Genomic DNA, 19,809 nt, shown 5'->3' on the forward strand with positions numbered 1-19,809 from the left:
CATGAACATACTTAACACTAAACATTCAAGAATCTCCCCTATAGAGGGTGGTGAAGTCAATATCAAGCAGTCTACTGAAAATAGGTTGCGCAATCGAAGCCATGTCGTTTCATGATTTTAATAAGTTTACTGGTCAGTTGAAACAGTCTACCCAGTCTCAACCTCTTTATCCATTAGTAAGTAACACTTCCATTAAATCTGCTGTAAAGCTGTCAAATTATGGATCTTCTAATCAAATATTTCCATGGAAACATAATGCAGACTTGTTCTTAGTATATTACACTTTTATCATTGCAGTTTCTCTAAATACAGTTCACAGAATAAATTCTTAATGATAACAAATTATAGAAAACAAAATATTTTTTTCTGAAACACATTTACGCTCTGTGATAACAATGTATAATTTTATACTGAACAAATTCTACATGTTTATGTAATAGCTGATGTCAAAATATTGGTAGGAAAAAATCCATAGCTAAAAATTTATATTATTTTTTACAATATAATACAAAGTAACTCATTATTTTGGCCATGCCTTCACATAATTAATTTTTGTTATTAGAAAGTTATTAAAAGTTGTTTGTTTATAGAGTCCTCAACCATTAGATAAGAGAGAGCCAAGAGCCATGATGTTCGATTCTAAAAAAACTAAACCAGTATCTACTTCGTTGAGTAAAAGCAACTACTCTACAGTACCCGCAAAAATAAAAGAACTTCAGAAAAGATACCAGGTATGAAACATATTTTATGTTTTAATATAATTTTATATTATAAAGGATTATACAATTGAAACTATTTTGCAGGCTGATCTGTCAGTACCTTCCTACCTATTGGCAGGTAAAAGAGATGTGCTTTTGTTCCGGTTTACAGTTGCACTCACTACGTTTGGCTTTTTTGCAAATTTGTATAAGTGGTATCAGATTGAAAAGAAAGGCAACTAGATCTTAAACATTATATCATAAGAATAATAGTGACTGTAACATAAATAAATGTATTCATAGTAAGATATTAAAATTGTTTGTATTATTCTACCCCCAATTGCTCTCTGATCTTATAGGCATATTAATTTAAATTATACTATGATAGGTGAATCAGTATTAAGCATTTACATCGTTTTTAATAAGTTATTTAAAGACATTAAAAAATTAGGTCTACGTTCAGTTCCTACATATTACCGCTAGATGGCTATAGCGTTTATCAGATTGTCATATGGAATTCAGAGGTACAACATGTTTTACTTGTCATGAGAGAAATTAAATGTCATATGTAAAACTGAACTATAAAGAATTCTAAAAGACCTAAAACTATTGGATATTAAGAATAATTAATGTAAAATGGATGACAATTCAGTTCCTGTTATTGTGTTCCATCCTATTATTTCATCCATACAAAAAATTGCACTTTATGAAACAAAGTCTGTAAGTTTACTACAAATAATAAATGATTAATATGTTAGATACATTGTTTAATTAAAATACTATATATGATACAGTTTGCAACATGTTACCAAAACTACATGTTTTAATGATGTAATATAATCTCTTTTTCAGAGATTTTACTTGATGGGATCAAATAATACATTAAATCGTTTTCGAGTATTAAAAATAGATCGTATGGAACCAAAAGAATTAGTTGTTGTAGATGATAAGAGGGAATATAATCAAGATGAGATAAAAGATCTTGTGAAGATGATAGACATGGGCAACCGTACACGTACTGGACAACGAAATAATGTTGGTGGAGTTGCAAGAATTGTTTCAGCTTTTGGTATTGTTGGTAAATAACTTCAAACCTCTTTCTCTTTCAGTTTTGCATATGTTACAATCTCTTAGAGCATGTTTGTGCTTTTATTATATATGATGTTCTTACACATTATGATCATTAACATTTACATATAAGTATGTAAAATATAAAGATTATACAATTTTATGTGTATATTTTTTATGAATTCATTAGCATACTGATATTTCATTTACAATTGACATGTTAACTGAAAATTCACCAATTTGCATGTCATTTATTTTTTCACCGCATGTAAAATGTAGTCCATGCTTATTTATATTTGCTTGATAACAAAGGCAGCAATTACAAAGAATCCACACCTGATAATGATGTATCAGAAGAGTCTGAGCACCAAGAATTTCAAAAGCCGATGCACAAACCAACTCAAACTAAATTCACCTGGAAAACAATGTGGCAGAGAGACAGTTTTCCTCGGCTAGTGCCAGCTTTCGGCCTTCTTGGTAAGGACTATGGAGCTTAATAATCAAACAACTAACATTTAAATGGAGTATTTTCAGTAAGATATCACACAGTTAATACTTTTTAAAGGGTATATATACTTTTTCAATTTTTATAAGCATATATGAGAAAATATATAGGTACAGATATGTCTTTTTTTTTATATTATGAAAACTAAAATTTCTAGAATTGGTGTAATGAAAAAATAATGTAATAAAAGCATGGCTTTGATATGATTATGGCGATCTTTTGCAACATATTCATGGTACATTACTACATTGAAAGTTTGATGTTTTTTTTAAAATTAATTGTAACATATATATTTTATGTGATTGTACGAATTCAAATATTTCATGTGTAACATATTGCAATACATATGTGTTTCAGCATAATATACCATATTTGCTTGTCATTTTATTTATAAACATGGCCTTAAGCATGTTATATGTATTGTGTATGAGATATATATTAATGGATAGAAACAAACACATATTTAAATATATTCATTGCAATGATTTTAAAATAATTTCTAATAATTTTGTGATAGGTTTTGTACGTTTTCTGGAAGGATATTATATAATCCTAGTGACAAAACGACGTAGAGTTACTGTAATTGGGCACCATACAATATATAAAATAGAAGATACTGCAATGATTTATATTCCAAATGATACAGTGCGTATCTTTCATCCTGATGAACAAAGATATGTAAAAATGTTTCAAAGTATTGATCTTCGCAGCAACTTTTATTTTAGTTATTCATATGATTTAACACACACTCTACAGTATAATATGAGTACCCCAAAACATATTAAATCAAATATGCCAAATATTTCTGATAAAATTTCTAATCAATCAGACAATGATGATGTAGAAGATGCAGGAGATTTTTTTAACATGTGGGCAGTTCGAAAGAATTATCAGAATAATAGGTGTGTAATAATGTGTTGAAAAATTTAGTTTAGTTAAAATAATAAATTTTTTCATTAGCACAGAGAAATATATTGATTACGGTATACGAAATAATCCACATCGCCGATTTGTATGGAACTCTCATCTCTTAAAACCAGTAGAAAAAGATTTACATCGTGATTGGATTTTATATATTATACATGGTTTTATTGGTCAATCAAATGTTAGTATTTTTGGGAGATCTATATATGTAACTATCATTGCTAGAAGAAGTAACAAATATGCGGGTACTAGATTTTTAAAGCGTGGCGCAAACTTTGATGTAAGTTCAATTATAGAATACACACTTTTGTCACGGTCACAATTATTCAGAGCTAATTATCTCAATAAAATTTTTTTAATTAAGGGAGATGTTGCCAATGAAGTAGAAACAGAACAAATAGTTCACGATTCCGGAGTAAGTTCTTTAAGTAAAGGCCGTTTCAGTTCTTTTGTTCAAATGCGAGGATCAGTTCCTGGTCATTGGAGTCAAGATGTTAGTAAAATTGTTCCTAAGCCGACTATTACTTGTGATTTGGCTGATCCTTACGTAGAAACTGCAGGTAACAGTGTTAAGGGTTTTGTATTTAGTATAATATTTAATTCGTGATTAATAAATGTAGGCGCACATTTTAATCAACTCTTGAAAAGATATGGATCTCCAATCATAATTTTGAATCTTGTTAAAAAACGTGAGAAAAAGAAACACGAGAGTACACTAAGTGAAGAATTGTGTATGGCTGTCAATTATTTAAATCAATTTTTACCTCCAGAACATCATATTCAATACATAAGTTTTGATATGGCTCGAATGAATAAAAGGTACAGAGTTACAGAGAACTTATATTACAAGTTATGAAAAAATTGAATGAAGAAATATATAGTAAGAGGATACTGTGTTTTTAGGAAAAAGGTCAATGTTATGGCTCGCTTGGCAAATATAGCATATAATGCAGTGCTAAAGACAGGTATTTTTCAGTCACAAAAGCCATACTACAGTCAAGAAAATCAATTTTCTGCTCAATCAAATAATATTAAAAAATTGAATAAAACAAACTCAAGCACAGTTTTATCGCTCAGTTCCTATAATGTTCAAAGTTCTTTAGATTCAGCAGATGATAATACTAATAATATATCTATACATTACAATAATGGCTCTAAATATACCATGGAACATAATTATGAGTTAAATCACATAGAACATAAAGTAAGACAATGGTTTGGCCAAAAAGGCACATTGCAAACTGGAATTATCAGAACAAATTGTGTCGATTGTTTAGATCGTACGAATACCGCACAATTTGCAATAGGAAAATGTGCTTTAGGATTTCAGTTATGTGCTTTAGGTGTATTAGAGTCTCCTAAATTGGAATTTGATTCTGACTGTGTAAGAATGTTGGAGGAGTTATATGAGGATCATGGAGATACATTAGCATTGCAATATGGTGGTTCTCAATTAGTACATAGAATAAAAACATACAGGTAAAACCATATTACATTAAATAAACAAATTTTTCAAAATTCTAAGTAGATGATTTATTATGATTTAGAAAGACTGCTCCATGGACTAGTCAGGGTAACGACATTATGCAAACCTTAAGTAGGTATTATAGTAACACATTCAGCGATCAAGAAAAACAACATACAATTAATTTATTCTTAGGTAAATAAAAAAGTTTGTAAAAAACATAGAGAAATAGAGTGAATTAATCAATTAATTAACAAATAAGTGAATTAAACAGGTTTGTTCATACCTGAGGAAGGGAAGCCTCCAATTTGGGAGCTTGTAACTGATTACTATCTTCATCATAAACCCGCTTGTCATTATTCTCGTAGAACAAAGCTCTTAACGCAGTGGTGGGATACCAGCGTGTTAAAGTGTCTCCCTTATGCGTTGAACGAAGTAACGAAATCCTGTACTGAAATGATACAAGTACAGAATTCATTAGAAGAAATGATTGATGTTTATTATGATTATCACAGGTACTGAACATCTTATTGCTTAGTTATTTATGATCCATACATAAAATAATTTTTGCAGGTCTTACGAATTATCTGTATTTTCCGAACTTTATACATATAAAATTAGTCATTCCGTAAGAGATTTTATGCCACATTTTACGACGAACTTTAGCCCATTTGCGGTACGAGTGCGGCCAGGTAGAAGAAGGGAAGAAACGGGTAGTAAAAACCTAAATATGAAAAATCCTTCAATGACTGGACAAAGTAGCACCAGTAGTACTACGTCAAGTGCGAGGTAACATTAATTTGACATTTTAATTCATATATAATTATGTAATAATGAATTTTATTTATTTTACAGTTCTACTGAAGACTCTAGTTCAGATGATGAAGAAAGTCATCAGCATACCAATGATTCTCAATTAATATCATCTAAAGAAAATTTGGAATTAGTATCTTTTGAGTCATTGTTTCCATCTATGAAGGAAGTATATGGTACACAACCTGAATACCCGAAAAGAAACGATTTAGTATTGTATAAAAAGTAAGTGATTGAAAGTTCAGAAAAAATTTCATTTTCCATGTACTGTTGTTTTAACTTTGAAAATGATCTCGCAGATTTGTATTAATTGGACGCAATGCAACTTATCCATCGGATTATACAAAACTTCGATCCAAATTAATACAACAAGCATCGTACCCAGAGACTACGACACCCGTGATCGCGCTACCTATAGTGAAAGAATGTAGCATAAGTATATACGAACAATACGTCAAAAGAGCTAATGTAAGTACATTTTATGTGTAAATTAATGATCATTCTTACTGTTTATGAGCTACATGAAGATTGTTACATAGGTTGGTGGATCAATACCTAGTCCTAACGACATGAATTTATACGAAAATTATATAAAAGATCAATTCACACAGATTGATCTCAAAATGTAATAAAAATAAAAAAATTATGTACATATTTTGTAAACTAAATAAAAATTAAATTTCATAATACATATTTTTATATTCGTGTTTCGTTTATTAAAACTTTTTTAAGAAATACATTAACTTGCAAAACATGCAAGCATAAATGGAATTTATAATCTACTTCAACTTCTTTTTTGGACGAATGTTATTTGTGTGTCCACATTTCTTCTTACGGCAGTTGGTTGCACGTGGATGTAAACGCGCGTAACATTTCCTGCAAATCATCTTGTCACAATTATATTTCTGTGCAAGAATACGAAGTGTGGGCTCAATGACACCTCCTCGAAGTCTAAGCACAAGATGTAAAGTGGATTCTGTCAAAGACACATAGATTCAGTTTTATATTTTGTAAACACAATACATTAATATATACTATTTACACATTACAATTATTAGATAAATAGATAAGTTGTTAATAAAATTATATATTACCTTTCTGGATATTGTAATCAGAGAGGGTACGACCATCTTCTAATTGCTTTCCAGCGAAAATAAGACGTTGCTGATCTGGTGGTATTCCTTCTTTGTCTTGGATTTTTGCTTTTACATTTTCGATAGTATCTGAAGCTTCTACTTCAAGGGTAATAGTTTTACCCGTCAGGGTCTTCACGAATATCTGCATCGTGGCTTATCTAATTTGTAACAGAGAAAAGGCCAGCTAAGTATTTCATATGTAATTACAACGTTAAATCATTCACATTCTAAATAATACCGCAACTTGTACCTGTCAGTTTCTTTAGATTTAGCAAATAATTTATCACTATTATTTACAATTTTTCTTGAATTTTATTAGTTTTAATGTTAAGTCTCAAAAAATATGAAAAAACAACTGGAAAATTTCACAACCGACATTGCGTTTACGAACGTGTTCTAGCAACGTATCGTATTGCGATTGTTTTTGAAGCCCTTTTGTTTAACTATTCAACTGATTAATACCAAAAATAAGAGAAAACCTATTTTAGAGTAATAAATAGGATGTCTTGTAGGTACCAGTATTGTGAAACTCGTTTAAACTAATCCTAAAAATTATAAAAAATATTGAACACTCACCGTTCACGAAACGTGTACGCCACAGAAACCCAACCTAAAGAAATTGTACAATGGCAGCACTGTAACTTCCGTTAACACGGAAATGCATCTGCCATCTCGTGGCAGAATTATTAAGTTATTTGGTGAATGACACGCAAAAGTTGAACTGCTCACGGAACGTTTAATTTTTTAAATTTACATTGCAATTCCCAATTTTCTCTTGTCGAGATCTGCACGAATTACAATAACGAAGTTCCGCCCACATTTCTATATAATAGACGACCTTTAAGAAACCCGCAGCGCAGGTAAATCTCAAACAATAAGATTAGCCACCTTCAACTTAAACCGCCAAAATCTAAGCTACCTAAAATAATTATTCTATTGTCATTTTTATAGTCGTCAACGCTTTGTTAACTGTCAATAATCGTCAGAAACCCGTTGCACTCTCCTTTTCCAGTGTACCGTAAGTTTATCCATGTTCCTTTTTATTATACAAACAACAATATTCGTTATTATACAACAAACTATTACAAAGTGAGGTTACTGAATAATTGTATAACGTGTTGTTTAGTTAAACCTATTTAAGTAACAGCCGCGTTACGTATAATATTAAAATAACCGCGGAACAATACGTCCGCGGACTTAAAAGGCAAGGGGTGGGAAACCCGAACGAACCTATCATGGTGGAGACGTATCAAGCGCAGTGGCCTTTAAAGTCTTGCGAGACATTCTGGCCAGGGTGGCACAAGTTTGATTTATTTCAGGTACCATCGAACGGATACGTTACTAATTTCGTATTTGCGGAAATGCGGCCGTACTCGTGTACCGGTATATTCGAGGCGTATTGCAGAGGAACGCGCGTTACATCCGATGTACAGCTTCCTCGGGAACACGAAGGCTCTGTGCCTCCGGGCCACGGTGATATGCAAATTTCAGTAGTAACCCTTAAACTTTACACTCTGACCTAGATGCTCACCTGCCTAAAGGCTTCGCAATTAAACGTGTTTTACGGTATCCTGTAGGAACAGACGCGCCCCCGCGCCCACGGATTTATTAATTAATCTTAATTGGCCGGCGCGATTACTGCGCGCCGAAACATATTTGATATTGTAATTAGAGTAACAGCGGGAATCCCGTTCGAATACGGTTCGCGGGGTCGTTAATGAAAACGCGTGCCATGTAAACGATGTCGCCTCGATACCCGCATCCCCGATACACCCCGGCTGGTACACGCGGCCGCGCGAAAATCACCGGTGAAAGTTAGTCACGATTTCGTGCGTTATCGTGGTCCAGATAGCACGAATGATTCGTTGAATTTTCCCAGCGAAATATCCGCATCCCCGCGATTTCTCGCGGGTATACGTCCCGAGAATGCGTTCCATAAACTCGAATGAGTTTCGCGATACTTTGAAGAGGTATAGGAAGTTTTATGATACCCCGACGACCCGAATGCCTTTGCATTCGTTGAACGTGAATCCCTGTATATCACCTAAGTCACGAGGCGGCGCGTTACATGTAAGGAGGTAGATAAAAGGAAATACGGGAAAGGCGGAGGAAATGCGTAAAACGTATCATAAATTTCGGCGGCAGTGTAGCGGCTAGGCTATGAAACCGCTGACACAGCTCGATCCGCGTATTTACGTTTAACGCATCAGCGAGCAACACTTGTTGGCTCAAAGTAGTATACGATGCCTTCTTGCCAGCGAGAAGTCGTATCGAGCTCGTAATCGGAACGAAGACGCCTCGGATTTTCGTCTCGGTCTATCGCGAGGCACCGACGTACGCGCACGTATCGCTCGATGGAGGAAAACGAGCAATCGATTGCCACGGCTTTCGCTGTCCGGTCGGTCGTGTCCTGGACCGATACCGCGCGAAACCTTCCACGGGCGACGCGATGATTTTCAATGCTCGCGAGAAGCGTCGAGTTTCCTCGTTGTAGATTCACCGATCGCCTGTTTTTTCGTACGCCGCCGCGACGCGCCCCGATTCGCGCGCATCGATCTCAGCCGGGGCACGGGAACTTGCTTTGAGTTATTGGGCTGTAATAAAGTTAGCCGGAGTCTCAAGGCTATTGTGGGAATCGAACGGTAACTGGATTTGGCTTTGGATGGGCCGGCTATGAACGGAGGATGAGAATTACCGCGTTCCATGGGCTCGGACGAATAAAATGGGCGTTAATACGGATATTTCATAGGAGAATTCCGAATGTTTTTGATCGGGGCGAAACGGCGCGGTTCTGTCGCGAATAACGAGCCGCGTCCCATCTGCAATTTCGTCCCCGCGGAATCGATCGCCGCTCGTCGAGAATTGAACGATTCAATTATAATGTTACGCAACTTTCGGTCCGTTTGCGTACAAACGAGCGGCGCGAAGCATTAATCATAACGTATCCGTAGGTTCGCGCGATAGGCGATGGAATTTGATCGACGCGAGCGCGCCGGCGTTACAGAGAAGATAATAAAACCTGCGTTTTCTATCTGTTCCGCGTTACCGCTGTATTTATATCGCGGCGGCTTCGCGTGGTCGATGTGCGTTTGTGCGTTTGCTGCGTCACCGGTTGTCCGCGCCAATATAAATTCCTTCGATATTGGCGCGTTTTAATAATAGAAAACGAAGGGAACGCGTAGACGGTAGTCCGAACACGACCACCGTAGGCGTGCAGAAGCACGATGACTATTTTACAAGCGGCCGTATTGAAAGCGAGCAGAATAATGTCCGCGTTGAAACACTATAAATTTACGGGAACGTTGTCGCACTCGGATCCCATTGTGTCCCGCGACGTTCGCGAACAGCTTTTATTTTTATTCGGCTTTTATTCACCCCGAGGAACAGCGAATTTCTCGCGTAAACGTATGACGTAGCCCGATGTCGTCGTTTTTGAGTGACGATGTTACCGCCATCGCCGCTATGACACTCGGCCGGTTGTCCGTTTGTGGATACCTGTGCTCCATGTTTCGCCGGCGATTTCCATTTACACACGCTGCACACTACACTCTCGCCCTTAAACGGCCCAATTAAATGCACCCCGGGCCGTGTACTATCTCTGGAAATTTCGAACGATATCGCCGTAATGCGTGCGGACATCGTTCCGCCCGACGTTTTCAACGACTGGAAAGACCAACCGAACACGACAGCCCCCCAGGTTTATCTACCGAAAGTTTGTGTCTATCCAGACGGTCCGTTGATGGACACCCTACGGCGGAGCCGTGTGTTCAGTAGAATAGTTAATAAATTTGACAAGGATCGCGTGCAGGTATCACCTCGGGCGAACAAACTACGCGGTACGCTGACGTTAACGAGAACACGGCTATTATTTCCGGCTATACCCGAACCGAACATTCGTTTCTACATCGAATTATTAGCGAATTCTCTGGTTACGGCCTTTCTCCTTCGTTCAGTCCTGACTTTCCATCAGAGATTTGCTGTTCAGGCTCCTTCCAGTCTTACGAGCCGATCGTTTCCGCCGACTCTAAATTTTTCTTGACCAAAATGGAGTTTCGCTCCACTGGGTCTCGCAGGTTAATAATACTATTACGCTCGCAGCGTACCTTTCGCGACGAAACAAGGGTAGCGCGTACTTCCCCTTAGAAATTGCAATCTCTTGCATGCTAAGTAAGGTAACGTTATTCTTAGAGTGCTGTTAGACGCACGCGGGCTTCAAACGAAGACGAAGAATAGCTACCACGCTGCTGCTCCGACCGGTTTCTCTGCACCGTACAGTCACTCTCCGACAGAGATACCAAACGGACATTCGGAGCGATGGCGCCGCGGCAGGCCTCAGTGCAGATCCAAGTGTTTCCACTCGACACTGCTTAAACCCTTACGACATACCTCCTACAGGTACCGCTAGAAACTCTGATACGGTGACACGTGGACCGAGCGAAGGCTGATCGAGCGTTTGATCCGCAACATAGAAAGTTGGCCCGTGATTTTATTATTATTAATTGCTGATCAGCATCGTTCACCGATCCGACGAGGCGACCCATTAATGTTTGTTACCCTTATCGCGCGGACAGGCGAGCTAACCCTCGAGGAAACTAATAAATGGAAAAGCCCGTTCAAGTTACTCAGATCATTAAACTGCAAAGGCCCCGGTGTACAGCTTGAAATCGATGTCTAACTCTATGGTGAACTCGTTCGAACTACCGTTAACTTTTTCACAACACTTTGGCCCGTGTTGGGTCACAATTTTCCCGAAGAACGCGCGTATCCGGCAGCCCGCGAGTCGAAAAGTCGGAATCATCGATTACGGGGCGATGCGGCGACCAACGCTTCTCGGCAACCTTTTCCGCCATTCCGCCGTTTACTTCTTTTGCTCTTCCACTTGACTTCTTACATTGCTGGCCGGACTTCGGCTTGCCCCACCAGTAAATCGGAGGAGTGCAATTAAAAGTTGTTAACCAACGTGGCTCGAAACCAGTTTAATTGTGGCCGGCTCTTTTAAAGGAAATCGGAGCTCATCGATGAATAGACGAGACTGTCCCCTTTCGTCTCCAGCCGCGATCCCGCGCACGGGTTCCCGTGTAATCTGCTGTTCGGTCTATTCGCGGACCCCCGTTGAAATTCCTTGTTAAATTCAGGCAGGAGTCGTTTACGCGAGTAACGCGTGAAACAATTTTCTGAGTCAGATCGTTACAGGGTTGTCCACGTTCTACAGGTATCCAAGCATTGTCGAGATAACGGGGACCCCGGTATCGTAAAATTTCTAAGTGACCCGGTCCGATAAGAAACTGACGAACTTTCAGAATTTTATCGGCGCTTCCGTAAAATTTATATTTGCTTACTTACAGACCAAAATGTAATTCTTCCCCCTCCCGGTAATAACTCGAGCGCCCTCCCCGTACATCGGCGGCCACGATAAAAGGACCACAAAATGAGTATGAAACGCCATCGCGATCCAAGATAAAACTTTTCCATCAAACCGCGCCCTCCGTTCCCTCGTCCCTCGCCCATCTCGCCGATATATACCCGCTATTCGTATTTTGCTCGTTCAGCCGATTCCGCGACCCGCCGATTCTCATCGGTCTAAATCGTCGACCGACTTTTTTCATTTCTCCCCGAGCAACTATCTACGTTACCCGATGCCCGTTTACCCTTTTTCCCTCTCGCCGCGCGCTGGTGCGATGCGAACAACTGTACCGGGACACGGCTCTCCTCTACAGTTTCCTCTGAAAGAAGGAATTTGCCTGCAGTTCCGATTCCCGGTGATATCGCAACGTTTGTATTTTCCGCGAAACGAAGCTTCGTCCGCGCGTTGATCGTCTCGCGAAATATTTTGGCTTCGATAACATTCGTAGGCAAGGGAACAGTCTAATGTAATACTTCACCAGATATTTCGCAATAAAGCGTGCATAGATTCGACTCGGATTTCGGTTGCGCGCGTCGCGAATTTATTGCACGCTCCCCGTGTACTCGAGTCGCGTTATTGGTTCCCTGGTAGCTGGTACGTGTTCCCGTATGGGAACGAGGCGCGATGCACCGGATGGCATATTTTTTCCCGTCCGCATAGGAGGAAGACATCGGGTACCGTGTACACGCGGGGAGGACGCGGGCCAGGTGGAGGGGGTGTAAAGGGGTTTGATGGCGCGCGTCATACGTACGTGCACGGAGGACATCGCGAGGCAAGGGGGACGTGCAGTTTCGAATGCGGTAGGTGCAACCGTGCAGGTAGGACACGCAATGCAGTTTCGTGGAAATTAGGTCAGCGAGTTTTCGGGTTAGACAGAGACAGTGGGAAAGGAAGAGTAGCGGAGGGACGGAAGAAAGAGGGAACGAGAGACTAGCCGAGCAGAGGGGAGACCGGCGGAAGAGTAACACCGGCGGAGGGGGTGTAAGAGAGAGAAAGTGCCGGAGAAAAAGAGAGGGCGGAACGAACGCGCGTAACTAGAGGGGTGCTGGACCGGGGTTAGAGGTTGTCGTCATCGTCGTGGGTGGGGTGCAGGGTTGCCGCGAGATATCGTGGATCAGACCGCACCGGGAGAGGGACATCGTGCCACTTCGAGCCACGAAAGAGAAAAAAGGAAGAGGGGGAGAGTAAATGTATGTAAATTAAACGTCCCTCGACTTTATTTAGCGCGAGAGTTTAAAGGAGCTACCTTGCTTTCCGCCGGAGTCTCGCTGAATAAGAAACTCTCTCTCGAATAACGCGGCATGTAGCGAGCGGAAGGAAAAGGAGATGCACGCGTGGCTCGTGGTTTACCCGTTTCGTGGACCAGACTGCGAAATAAAGCGGGACTCGATGCACGCCCGGTGTCTCCCGGATGCGAAAAATAAAATCCGTCGCGATCGCGTAACGTCTCCGGCGACGGGAAATCTGCCGATATTGCTAACGGACGATCTTCCTTTCGAAATCTGGAACGATGAACAGGTTCTGTGAACTTCGATGCTCGCGGGAAGGTTATTATGCCGGGCTGTAATTAACGTGCCGTGATGGTGAATGGTGTGAGTGCCATCCGAATCCGGTACGAAACGGATAAAACGGTCCCTTCTTCCTTTGATTCGTGAAACCAGGCCGGAAGCCAGCGGTCGCGCACCCGTTTCCGGTCCAAAACCACGGCACCTGACTCTCGCGTTATTTCATCTTTCACAGCGTGAATGGCCGTTCCATTCTGCCGCCTCGTTTTCATGCCGATCACGGTGGCATTGTAATGGATCGACGAGCAAGCTCGCGCGGCACGGTCGGAGCGTTCCGCTCGGGCGGGGGGCGTTTAAAAATTTTAAAAATTATTGGTTGATCAGTCGGACGAGCCTGCCGGGACTGTTTCGCTGAGACCGCAGCATATAAACGGGGGAAACATACGTGTAATTCGAACAATACGGATCCCGCCGGCTATGCAATTTGCGGTAAATCGCGCGTACTATTTTCGTAACAAGTTCGTTCAACCCGTCCCCCGCCTTTTCTTCGTCCCCTTTTCTTCTCTTTTCTAAATACCGGTCATTAAAGAGGAAGAAAAGAAGCACGGCTTCTTCTTTCTTCGTATTATTTCAGTCAAACGTTTTTGTATTCAGAATAAACATTTCTATAGGAAGGCTCCTCGCGAGTATTGGTGGTACTTATTCTTTTTAAGAGGTTCCCGGCGGGATCCGTTCTTTCCATTGGAGGATTACGCTTTGAAAAAAGCTGCCTCAAAACTTTACCGACGTAAAATAACATCCAAGTCCAGGATTCACTTTGGCCAGTTTATCGCTGAAACCTACAGAGTTCTTTTGATCCTGTAGTTTCGGCGTTGCATCGGGTTACGAAGGAAATCTTAAAGTTAGATGGGCGGCATTCCGCAATTGCCGGTATTCTTTCTTTGTGCAGTCAAGTAGATACGGCGGGAGCAGTCAGACAAATCGGCATTGTTGCTGTGTACCTGGGATTCGACGTTTTTCTCGCTCCGAGCTCTTCGATGCGACATAGGCACCGCTTTCTAGGCGTATTGGATTCGTTTCTCCCATCTAATCACGATATCTACTGCAAACTCGTCAGCCTTCTTCGATGTATCCTTTTCCACTCTCACTTACAAAATCTCCAAAATTATAACACCGTCAGTTCAGTTCGCCTCGCTCCGGCTTAGCAGCAGTATTTGAGCAGAGATTGACCCAGGTGCATATATCACTGCCTTTCTTGCTGTATCAGCGTACATTTCTGCCGCGCCGCGAAAAAACATTTTCAAGATATCGTTCGACCCGTCAGATAAACGCAAGCATCATAAAACGCCGCTAACTTGATGTTTCCTTTGAAAGTTCTATCGAAATCTGCCGTAAATTCCGTAAATCTTTCTCTTTTAAGGAACGCACGCAACAGCGGTTAATAAGAATCAGTGTGAAGAAATTTCGCAATCAGCGTCCCGGCGGAAAGCTCACTTTCAAAACATCCTTTCTCCGTCCCTCGAATTATTTCCCTCTCTCGGCCGGGCTCTCTCCGGCCTCCGGTCTCCGGTCTCTGCTCGTGTCTCCCGCATTTGCTGGAAGTTCGTGAAAGCCATGGGGAGTCGCGAAGTTGCGAATGCTGCGGTGGCGTATTACAAGCTGCAGCAGCTCCGTTCCGCAGGTTTCCTTCAATAATGGAGCGGGCCAAATAGTCTAATTTACTCGGCGACTGGTCGACCAGTCTGAATATGCATGTGTGCCGCGCCATTCAGGACGGCGAAGACGGCGGCGACGGCGTCGCCGACACCAGGCGTCGGGGACTCGGTGGAAGCGAACAGTTGTAGTTGCAGCGCGGCCTGCACTCTGCACACTGGTAACCGCGCGAGCCTGTGTGCACACAGAGGTATGTGCACGCGTGTCCCGCGTCTTGTCCCGGGTACGCCTCTTCGTACCTTATTAGGCGTCGCCCGCCACGAACATTGTCTACGTTCGTGCACTCTCCAAATTGGGTCGGTTGACGTAATGCAACGCGAATAGGAAGTACATATCGCGTACACGACCTGCGGGGCCACCAGCGATCCATCGATTACTCGATATATATCGGGGAACGTTCTGCTACCTGTCGGCTTCGCATCCATTCCTAGGAACCGTCGGAAATCAGATTGAACCAGTGAAAGAGAAAGATTTGCGGGCGCGACGGATCGGATCATCGAGCAACGCGTTTACAAGCCCTTACTTTGCGTTCGTTCGGAGTCGATTAATCCGTGAATCGTGAACCGTGAGCGAGACTGCACTTTACGCCGGGCCGCAGCGGCACGAGAGACGGAACAGCACCACGGGCGGGCGGATCGGTCGGTGCGAGTTTGCGTGCCTCGAAACCGACTGCACCGGCAGCAGCTACCGCCGCCACCGCAGAATTTCAGTCCCGAGGGCTAGCATTAAACGAGTTTCTAACATACATTCCTAACTGCGCCACTTGTGCCCACCGATCGGATATTCAATCAGGCCAGTGTGTTCGAGAATTTATGGGACCGAGCACTCGACGTAGTTCGCGGACCAAATTTCGCGTGTTCCCGCGGCTTCTCGCGGAGTGGTTATGGAAATCGAACTTCCGAATGTTCTCCCCTCAAAAAGTACGATTCTCGCTTGGTCATTCGGGCAACGGGCGAAGATTGGAGATATAAATTCGCGTTTCCCACCGGATCGCGGGGATTACTCGCCGGAGAAACTTTACGGAACGAGCATCGTCGCGGCGCGTTTCGGACCGTTCGAGCGATAAGCGTTTTGCCCTTTTCCCAGCGAAGAAATAACCGCATATCAGACCGTTTAAAACGTCGCGCGAGATCCGAGGAACTCTCGGTGCTTCAATTGGCCCGACACACACGTTCGGAATGTTGCGCGTGGGTCTCGCGCTATTTTCGAGCAATTTTCCAACCGCCCGCCGGTTATTGGTTTGGGGAATCGAATTCGTTGCGGTGAAATGGATATTTATGTGGCGTGCACCGACGAGCTTGACGTAAACACGGCTGCTCCGCGGCAAGTTGCCGGGCAAAGAAAAAGGGAGAAACGGCTGGCGTTGCTCGGTTTTCGCGAGCAACTCGCCCATTCCGCTGGCCGCAGCGAAGTTCGTTCGCCTTGTTATCCTCGCTGTTGATTCCTCCCGGCCGCGCTATCAGCGGCACGGAGCGTTTCCCCGGCGCGAGGCGGTTTCGAAATTTCACGCGGAAGTATCTTCGCGAAGTTTCATCGCGGGCATCATCGTCGGAAGGTGGTTAAGCTTCGAAATCCGATTGGCTCCGAATCGCGAGCGCGGCGTTCGGCGTCCACGTAACGTCGCGCGTTACGGGAGAGATCCTCGTGGCGAGAGCGAGAACCTCGTTTAACCTCGAGAGCCTCTGGACGCGAACGAGAGAACGAGCAGGTTGTAAAAGGTAAAGGGGAAGGGCCGGTGGATCGGTGGTACCTCTCGTTCTTGCCTTCGCGTTGCTTGCCTTCAACGCTGGATGCTGTGTACTCTTCGTATCCGAGTACCCACTCGAGTCTTGGCTGTGCCGGTCCTTTGGCCTTGGACGGAAAGCATTGACCTCGGCGTTCCACTCCGAGAGCACAACCGGTCACGTGGACCACGGTCTACTACAAAATACGTACTTACACGCTTCGCCTTTCTCCCTCCCTTTCCCTCTGTCTTTCTCTCTCTCTCCCTTCTTCCCCGGCGATCCTCTCTTCCTCTCGTTCTCACCTTCTCTCCTTTTACGTCACCCTCTCCTCTTTTTCTCCTCACCGCGACGGTCCTTCTTGGTAACGTTGGATGTACGGGAGCGTACGCGTCGCCGATGCCAAGCGTCCTCGGTTACGTGGTCTCTTACGTGAACCTGGAAACGTCACCGCTTCCACGCTTTCCCCAACGTCATCCAACCGGAGAACCGGAGGATCTTTATTTTTACACCGGCCGACGCATCGGCCGGACCGACTTTGCGGCGTGCGGAACCACGCGTGTTCTCTTTCGCTCGATGTCACCGTCGTCACCGATTCGCACGTGAAATCGGGGGCAGGCTCGGAAAGGTTGCCGCGCTTACGGGAAACGGTAACGGTGCGCTTGCACGCCGACCGAACGAGACCTCCGATGATCGATCCGGCGTGTCTTTCGTCTCGCGCGACGAAACGCGTCGGCCGTGGAGGGTACGCGGGACCGAGGGACAAAGCTCCGTCGGTGGCTCCGCGAAAAAGCAATATTGATCTTATGCTAATTTCTCGCGGTGAATTATGAAGGGTTCGTGCCGAATAGGATAATTTATTCTCCTGTTAATGCCGACTCGCGTAGAGTCCCGCGGGCGGACATGCGCGCCGCGCCCCGATCGCGGGGAAATCAGATTCACGCTGGGAAATACCTGACGTTTCATTGTTGGCCCGTACGCAGTCGCCGCCAAAAGTCTATAATACGATACGTTGCACAGGTACACACCCACACGTACGCTTCGCACGGTTGTTTTCGCGCCGCTGCGCCTCGCCGTAAGGACATTCATTTGACGTCCACTCGTTCAAACTGGACGGAAACTTTGAAAACGTATGCATTTGTAATGCTTCTACGTATGTATGGTTCCACCTGTCCGTGAAAAAGGTCCGGGCTAGGCGTTGAACGTGACGGCAGTTCGAGTATGCGGTACTGTTCGCGGCGGGAGGAAGTTGTTGGACACTTTTCCGCTGTCCGGAACGGTACCGCGGAACGTCTTGCCGGTACCATCGATCATTCTGCTGTCTTCGCTGCGCAGGTTGCTTTCAGCGAAGGACGAGCATCGGGACAGAGAGTACAGGGCGCGATTCAAAATTTCGATCGATCGCTCGAGTACGAGGAGCCTCGACGCGCAGACTGTAGCTCTCTCTCTCTCGATTCATATTGATGGGCTTCCGATTCGTTGTTACTCTTAACTCGACGGATGAACGGAAACGTCGGCATTACGAAGCTATTGATAGCGCAGGGGTGGACCGGATTGCGGGAGGTCGGTATAGGTGAAAGCAGCCTTGAACCGGACGCTGCGAATGCACAAACGGGACTGTGGCGTCGCGTGCAGGGTACACCCCATGGCGTTACGAGGTGTAGAAGCTAATCAAGCATTTTGTCGTATTGCCGGACTGAAAGGGATAGGAGAGTGTGGTGGTGAAATTCGGCGGGCGTCACTATGGGCATGATTAGGGGTTGCTGGCGTGCGTTGCAGACGAGGGATTTGAGGTTAGGGGATTTGTAGTACAAATACGACATGTGGACCAACCGGGCGACCGACCGACCGACCGAACGACCGTCTATATAACGACCGCTGTACGGTGGATGGAAGCAGCGCATCAAGCGCGCATAACACGGCTATGGTCTCCTCGTTACAGCTGCGCAACTACCAAATTGCATTACTACAGTCAGGAATCTCTGCGTTGCTTCGTTCCCGGAGATAGTGCGCTCAGGAAAGAGACCTAGGCAGAGGCAAAGAGAGAGAGAGAGAGAGAGAGAGAGAAAGGGGGGAGAGAAAGAGAGAGCTACAGAGAAAGAGAGAAGGAGAGAGAGAGAGAAGGATAAAGTCACCGACAGTTTCCCGAGGGTGTTTCTACAGTTCCATCTTCTCGTTTCTCCGCGGCGTGTGAGCGCGCGCGCGTGTTTCGTATCCTCAAAGGACCCAGGACTTGGATGAACTTCGAGCTTCATGAATCACTCTCGACTCTACGGAATGATGGGGTTACGCGAGTGAAAATGACGCGTGACGAGTGGACGGCAGTCGTCTCGCATCGCATCCGTCTGTTCGTCGGATTAACGTCGTTAGGCGTAATTAATTGGAGTGGCCGGGATTTTGCGTAAAACCCGTAGCGACGCCTCCGAGTCTCTCTCTCTCTCTCTCACCGGGCGAGTACTTTCGGCAAGATCAACTCTTAGTAATATCGGCGAGGAAGCCGGAGCTGTTCGGCGCACGTGTTCCCGGATTGTTAAGACGCGGGCGCTGGCTCGAATACCGTTTGTTTGCTTATTCCTAACAAAGTCAACGGTAGCCCGAAGCGTGCAAGCCGCGCGCGTACGTTGTTCCGCTATTTCCGTAGAAATATCGCGCGGAAAGGCGAACGCCTTTACGCGTACCGTCGTCCCGGTGTCGAATCTCCCGTTCACGCTTTCAGCGAGTCTCGAACGGGCTTCGCGGAGGGAATCGATGAAATAAAACGCGACACAGCGCGACGAGGATGTGCATCTCTTAACCCAGCGGCGGCGGCGGCGGCGTTCACGCCTCGCCGGAGATGAAAGTTTCGACGTTGGTCGCG

General features: G+C 43.8%; 4 protein-coding genes across 16 annotated transcripts in view; 3 read left to right on the forward strand and 1 right to left on the reverse strand.

The window, feature by feature from the left end:
• Positions 1–7: 7 nt before the first annotated feature.
• On the forward strand, positions 8–1,014 carry LOC116433527 (uncharacterized). Its single transcript, XM_031991688.2, has 3 exons — positions 8–176; positions 591–731; positions 804–1,014. Exons 1-3 carry the CDS (start codon positions 102–104, stop codon positions 939–941), a joined length of 354 nt encoding a protein of 117 aa, XP_031847548.1. The 5' UTR covers positions 8–101; the 3' UTR covers positions 942–1,014.
• A 179-nt stretch (positions 1,015–1,193) lies between these two features.
• On the forward strand, positions 1,194–6,162 carry FIG4 (polyphosphoinositide phosphatase FIG4). 2 transcript variants are annotated; one of them, XM_031991690.2, is made up of 14 exons: positions 1,194–1,418; positions 1,551–1,776; positions 2,079–2,243; positions 2,789–3,173; positions 3,232–3,475; positions 3,560–3,755; positions 3,816–4,014; positions 4,099–4,674; positions 4,743–4,855; positions 4,935–5,175; positions 5,234–5,449; positions 5,516–5,698; positions 5,773–5,941; positions 6,013–6,162. In XM_031991690.2, exons 1-14 carry the CDS (start codon positions 1,335–1,337, stop codon positions 6,100–6,102), a joined length of 3,087 nt encoding a protein of 1,028 aa, XP_031847550.1. In that variant the 5' UTR covers positions 1,194–1,334; the 3' UTR covers positions 6,103–6,162. The 2 variants fall into 2 exon arrangements, with proteins under 2 accessions (XP_031847550.1, XP_031847551.1); XM_031991691.2 differs by lacking the exon at positions 2,079–2,243.
• A 2-nt stretch (positions 6,163–6,164) lies between these two features.
• Positions 6,165–7,332, reverse strand: RpL40 (ribosomal protein L40). Of its 2 annotated transcripts, none has more exons than XM_031991692.2 (3): positions 7,186–7,332; positions 6,568–6,767; positions 6,165–6,449 (listed from the first exon to the last, which is right to left on the reverse strand). In XM_031991692.2, exons 2-3 carry the CDS (start codon positions 6,755–6,757, stop codon positions 6,253–6,255), a joined length of 387 nt encoding a protein of 128 aa, XP_031847552.1. In that variant the 5' UTR covers positions 6,758–6,767; positions 7,186–7,332; the 3' UTR covers positions 6,165–6,252. The 2 variants fall into 2 exon arrangements, with proteins under 2 accessions (XP_031847552.1, XP_031847554.1); XM_031991694.2 differs by lacking the exon at positions 7,186–7,332 and adding an exon at positions 6,860–7,155.
• LOC116433709 (protein turtle) overlaps positions 7,318–19,809 on the forward strand; it is a 235,762-nt gene continuing 223,270 nt past the window's right edge. For all 11 annotated transcript variants that reach the window (XM_076370870.1, XM_076370869.1, XM_076370879.1 and 8 more), the window contains exons 1-2: positions 7,318–7,469; positions 7,561–7,627. The gene's annotated coding sequence lies outside the window, so the exon portion shown is untranslated. The remainder of the gene's footprint in view (positions 7,470–7,560; positions 7,628–19,809) is intronic.

This window comes from Nomia melanderi, chromosome 9, assembly GCF_051020985.1.
Source record: "Nomia melanderi isolate GNS246 chromosome 9, iyNomMela1, whole genome shotgun sequence".
NCBI classification, from domain to species: Eukaryota; Metazoa; Arthropoda; class Insecta; order Hymenoptera; family Halictidae; genus Nomia; species Nomia melanderi.

Coding starts and splice junctions, on each gene's coding strand:
- LOC116433527 (XM_031991688.2), top strand. CDS start 102: ATGTCGTTTCATGATTTTAATAAGTTTACTGGTCAGTTGAAACAGTCT. Junction 177..590: donor CTCAACCTCTTTATCCATTA/GTAAGTAACACT, acceptor GTTTGTTTATAG/AGTCCTCAACCATTAGATAA. Junction 732..803: donor AACTTCAGAAAAGATACCAG/GTATGAAACATA, acceptor ACTATTTTGCAG/GCTGATCTGTCAGTACCTTC.
- FIG4 (XM_031991690.2), top strand. CDS start 1,335: ATGGATGACAATTCAGTTCCTGTTATTGTGTTCCATCCTATTATTTCA. Junction 2,244..2,788: donor GCCAGCTTTCGGCCTTCTTG/GTAAGGACTATG, acceptor ATTTTGTGATAG/GTTTTGTACGTTTTCTGGAA. Junction 3,476..3,559: donor AGCGTGGCGCAAACTTTGAT/GTAAGTTCAATT, acceptor TTTTTAATTAAG/GGAGATGTTGCCAATGAAGT.
- RpL40 (XM_031991692.2), bottom strand. CDS start 6,757: ATGCAGATATTCGTGAAGACCCTGACGGGTAAAACTATTACCCTTGAA. Junction 6,450..6,567: donor TGATTACAATATCCAGAAAG/GTAATATATAAT, acceptor TGTCTTTGACAG/AATCCACTTTACATCTTGTG.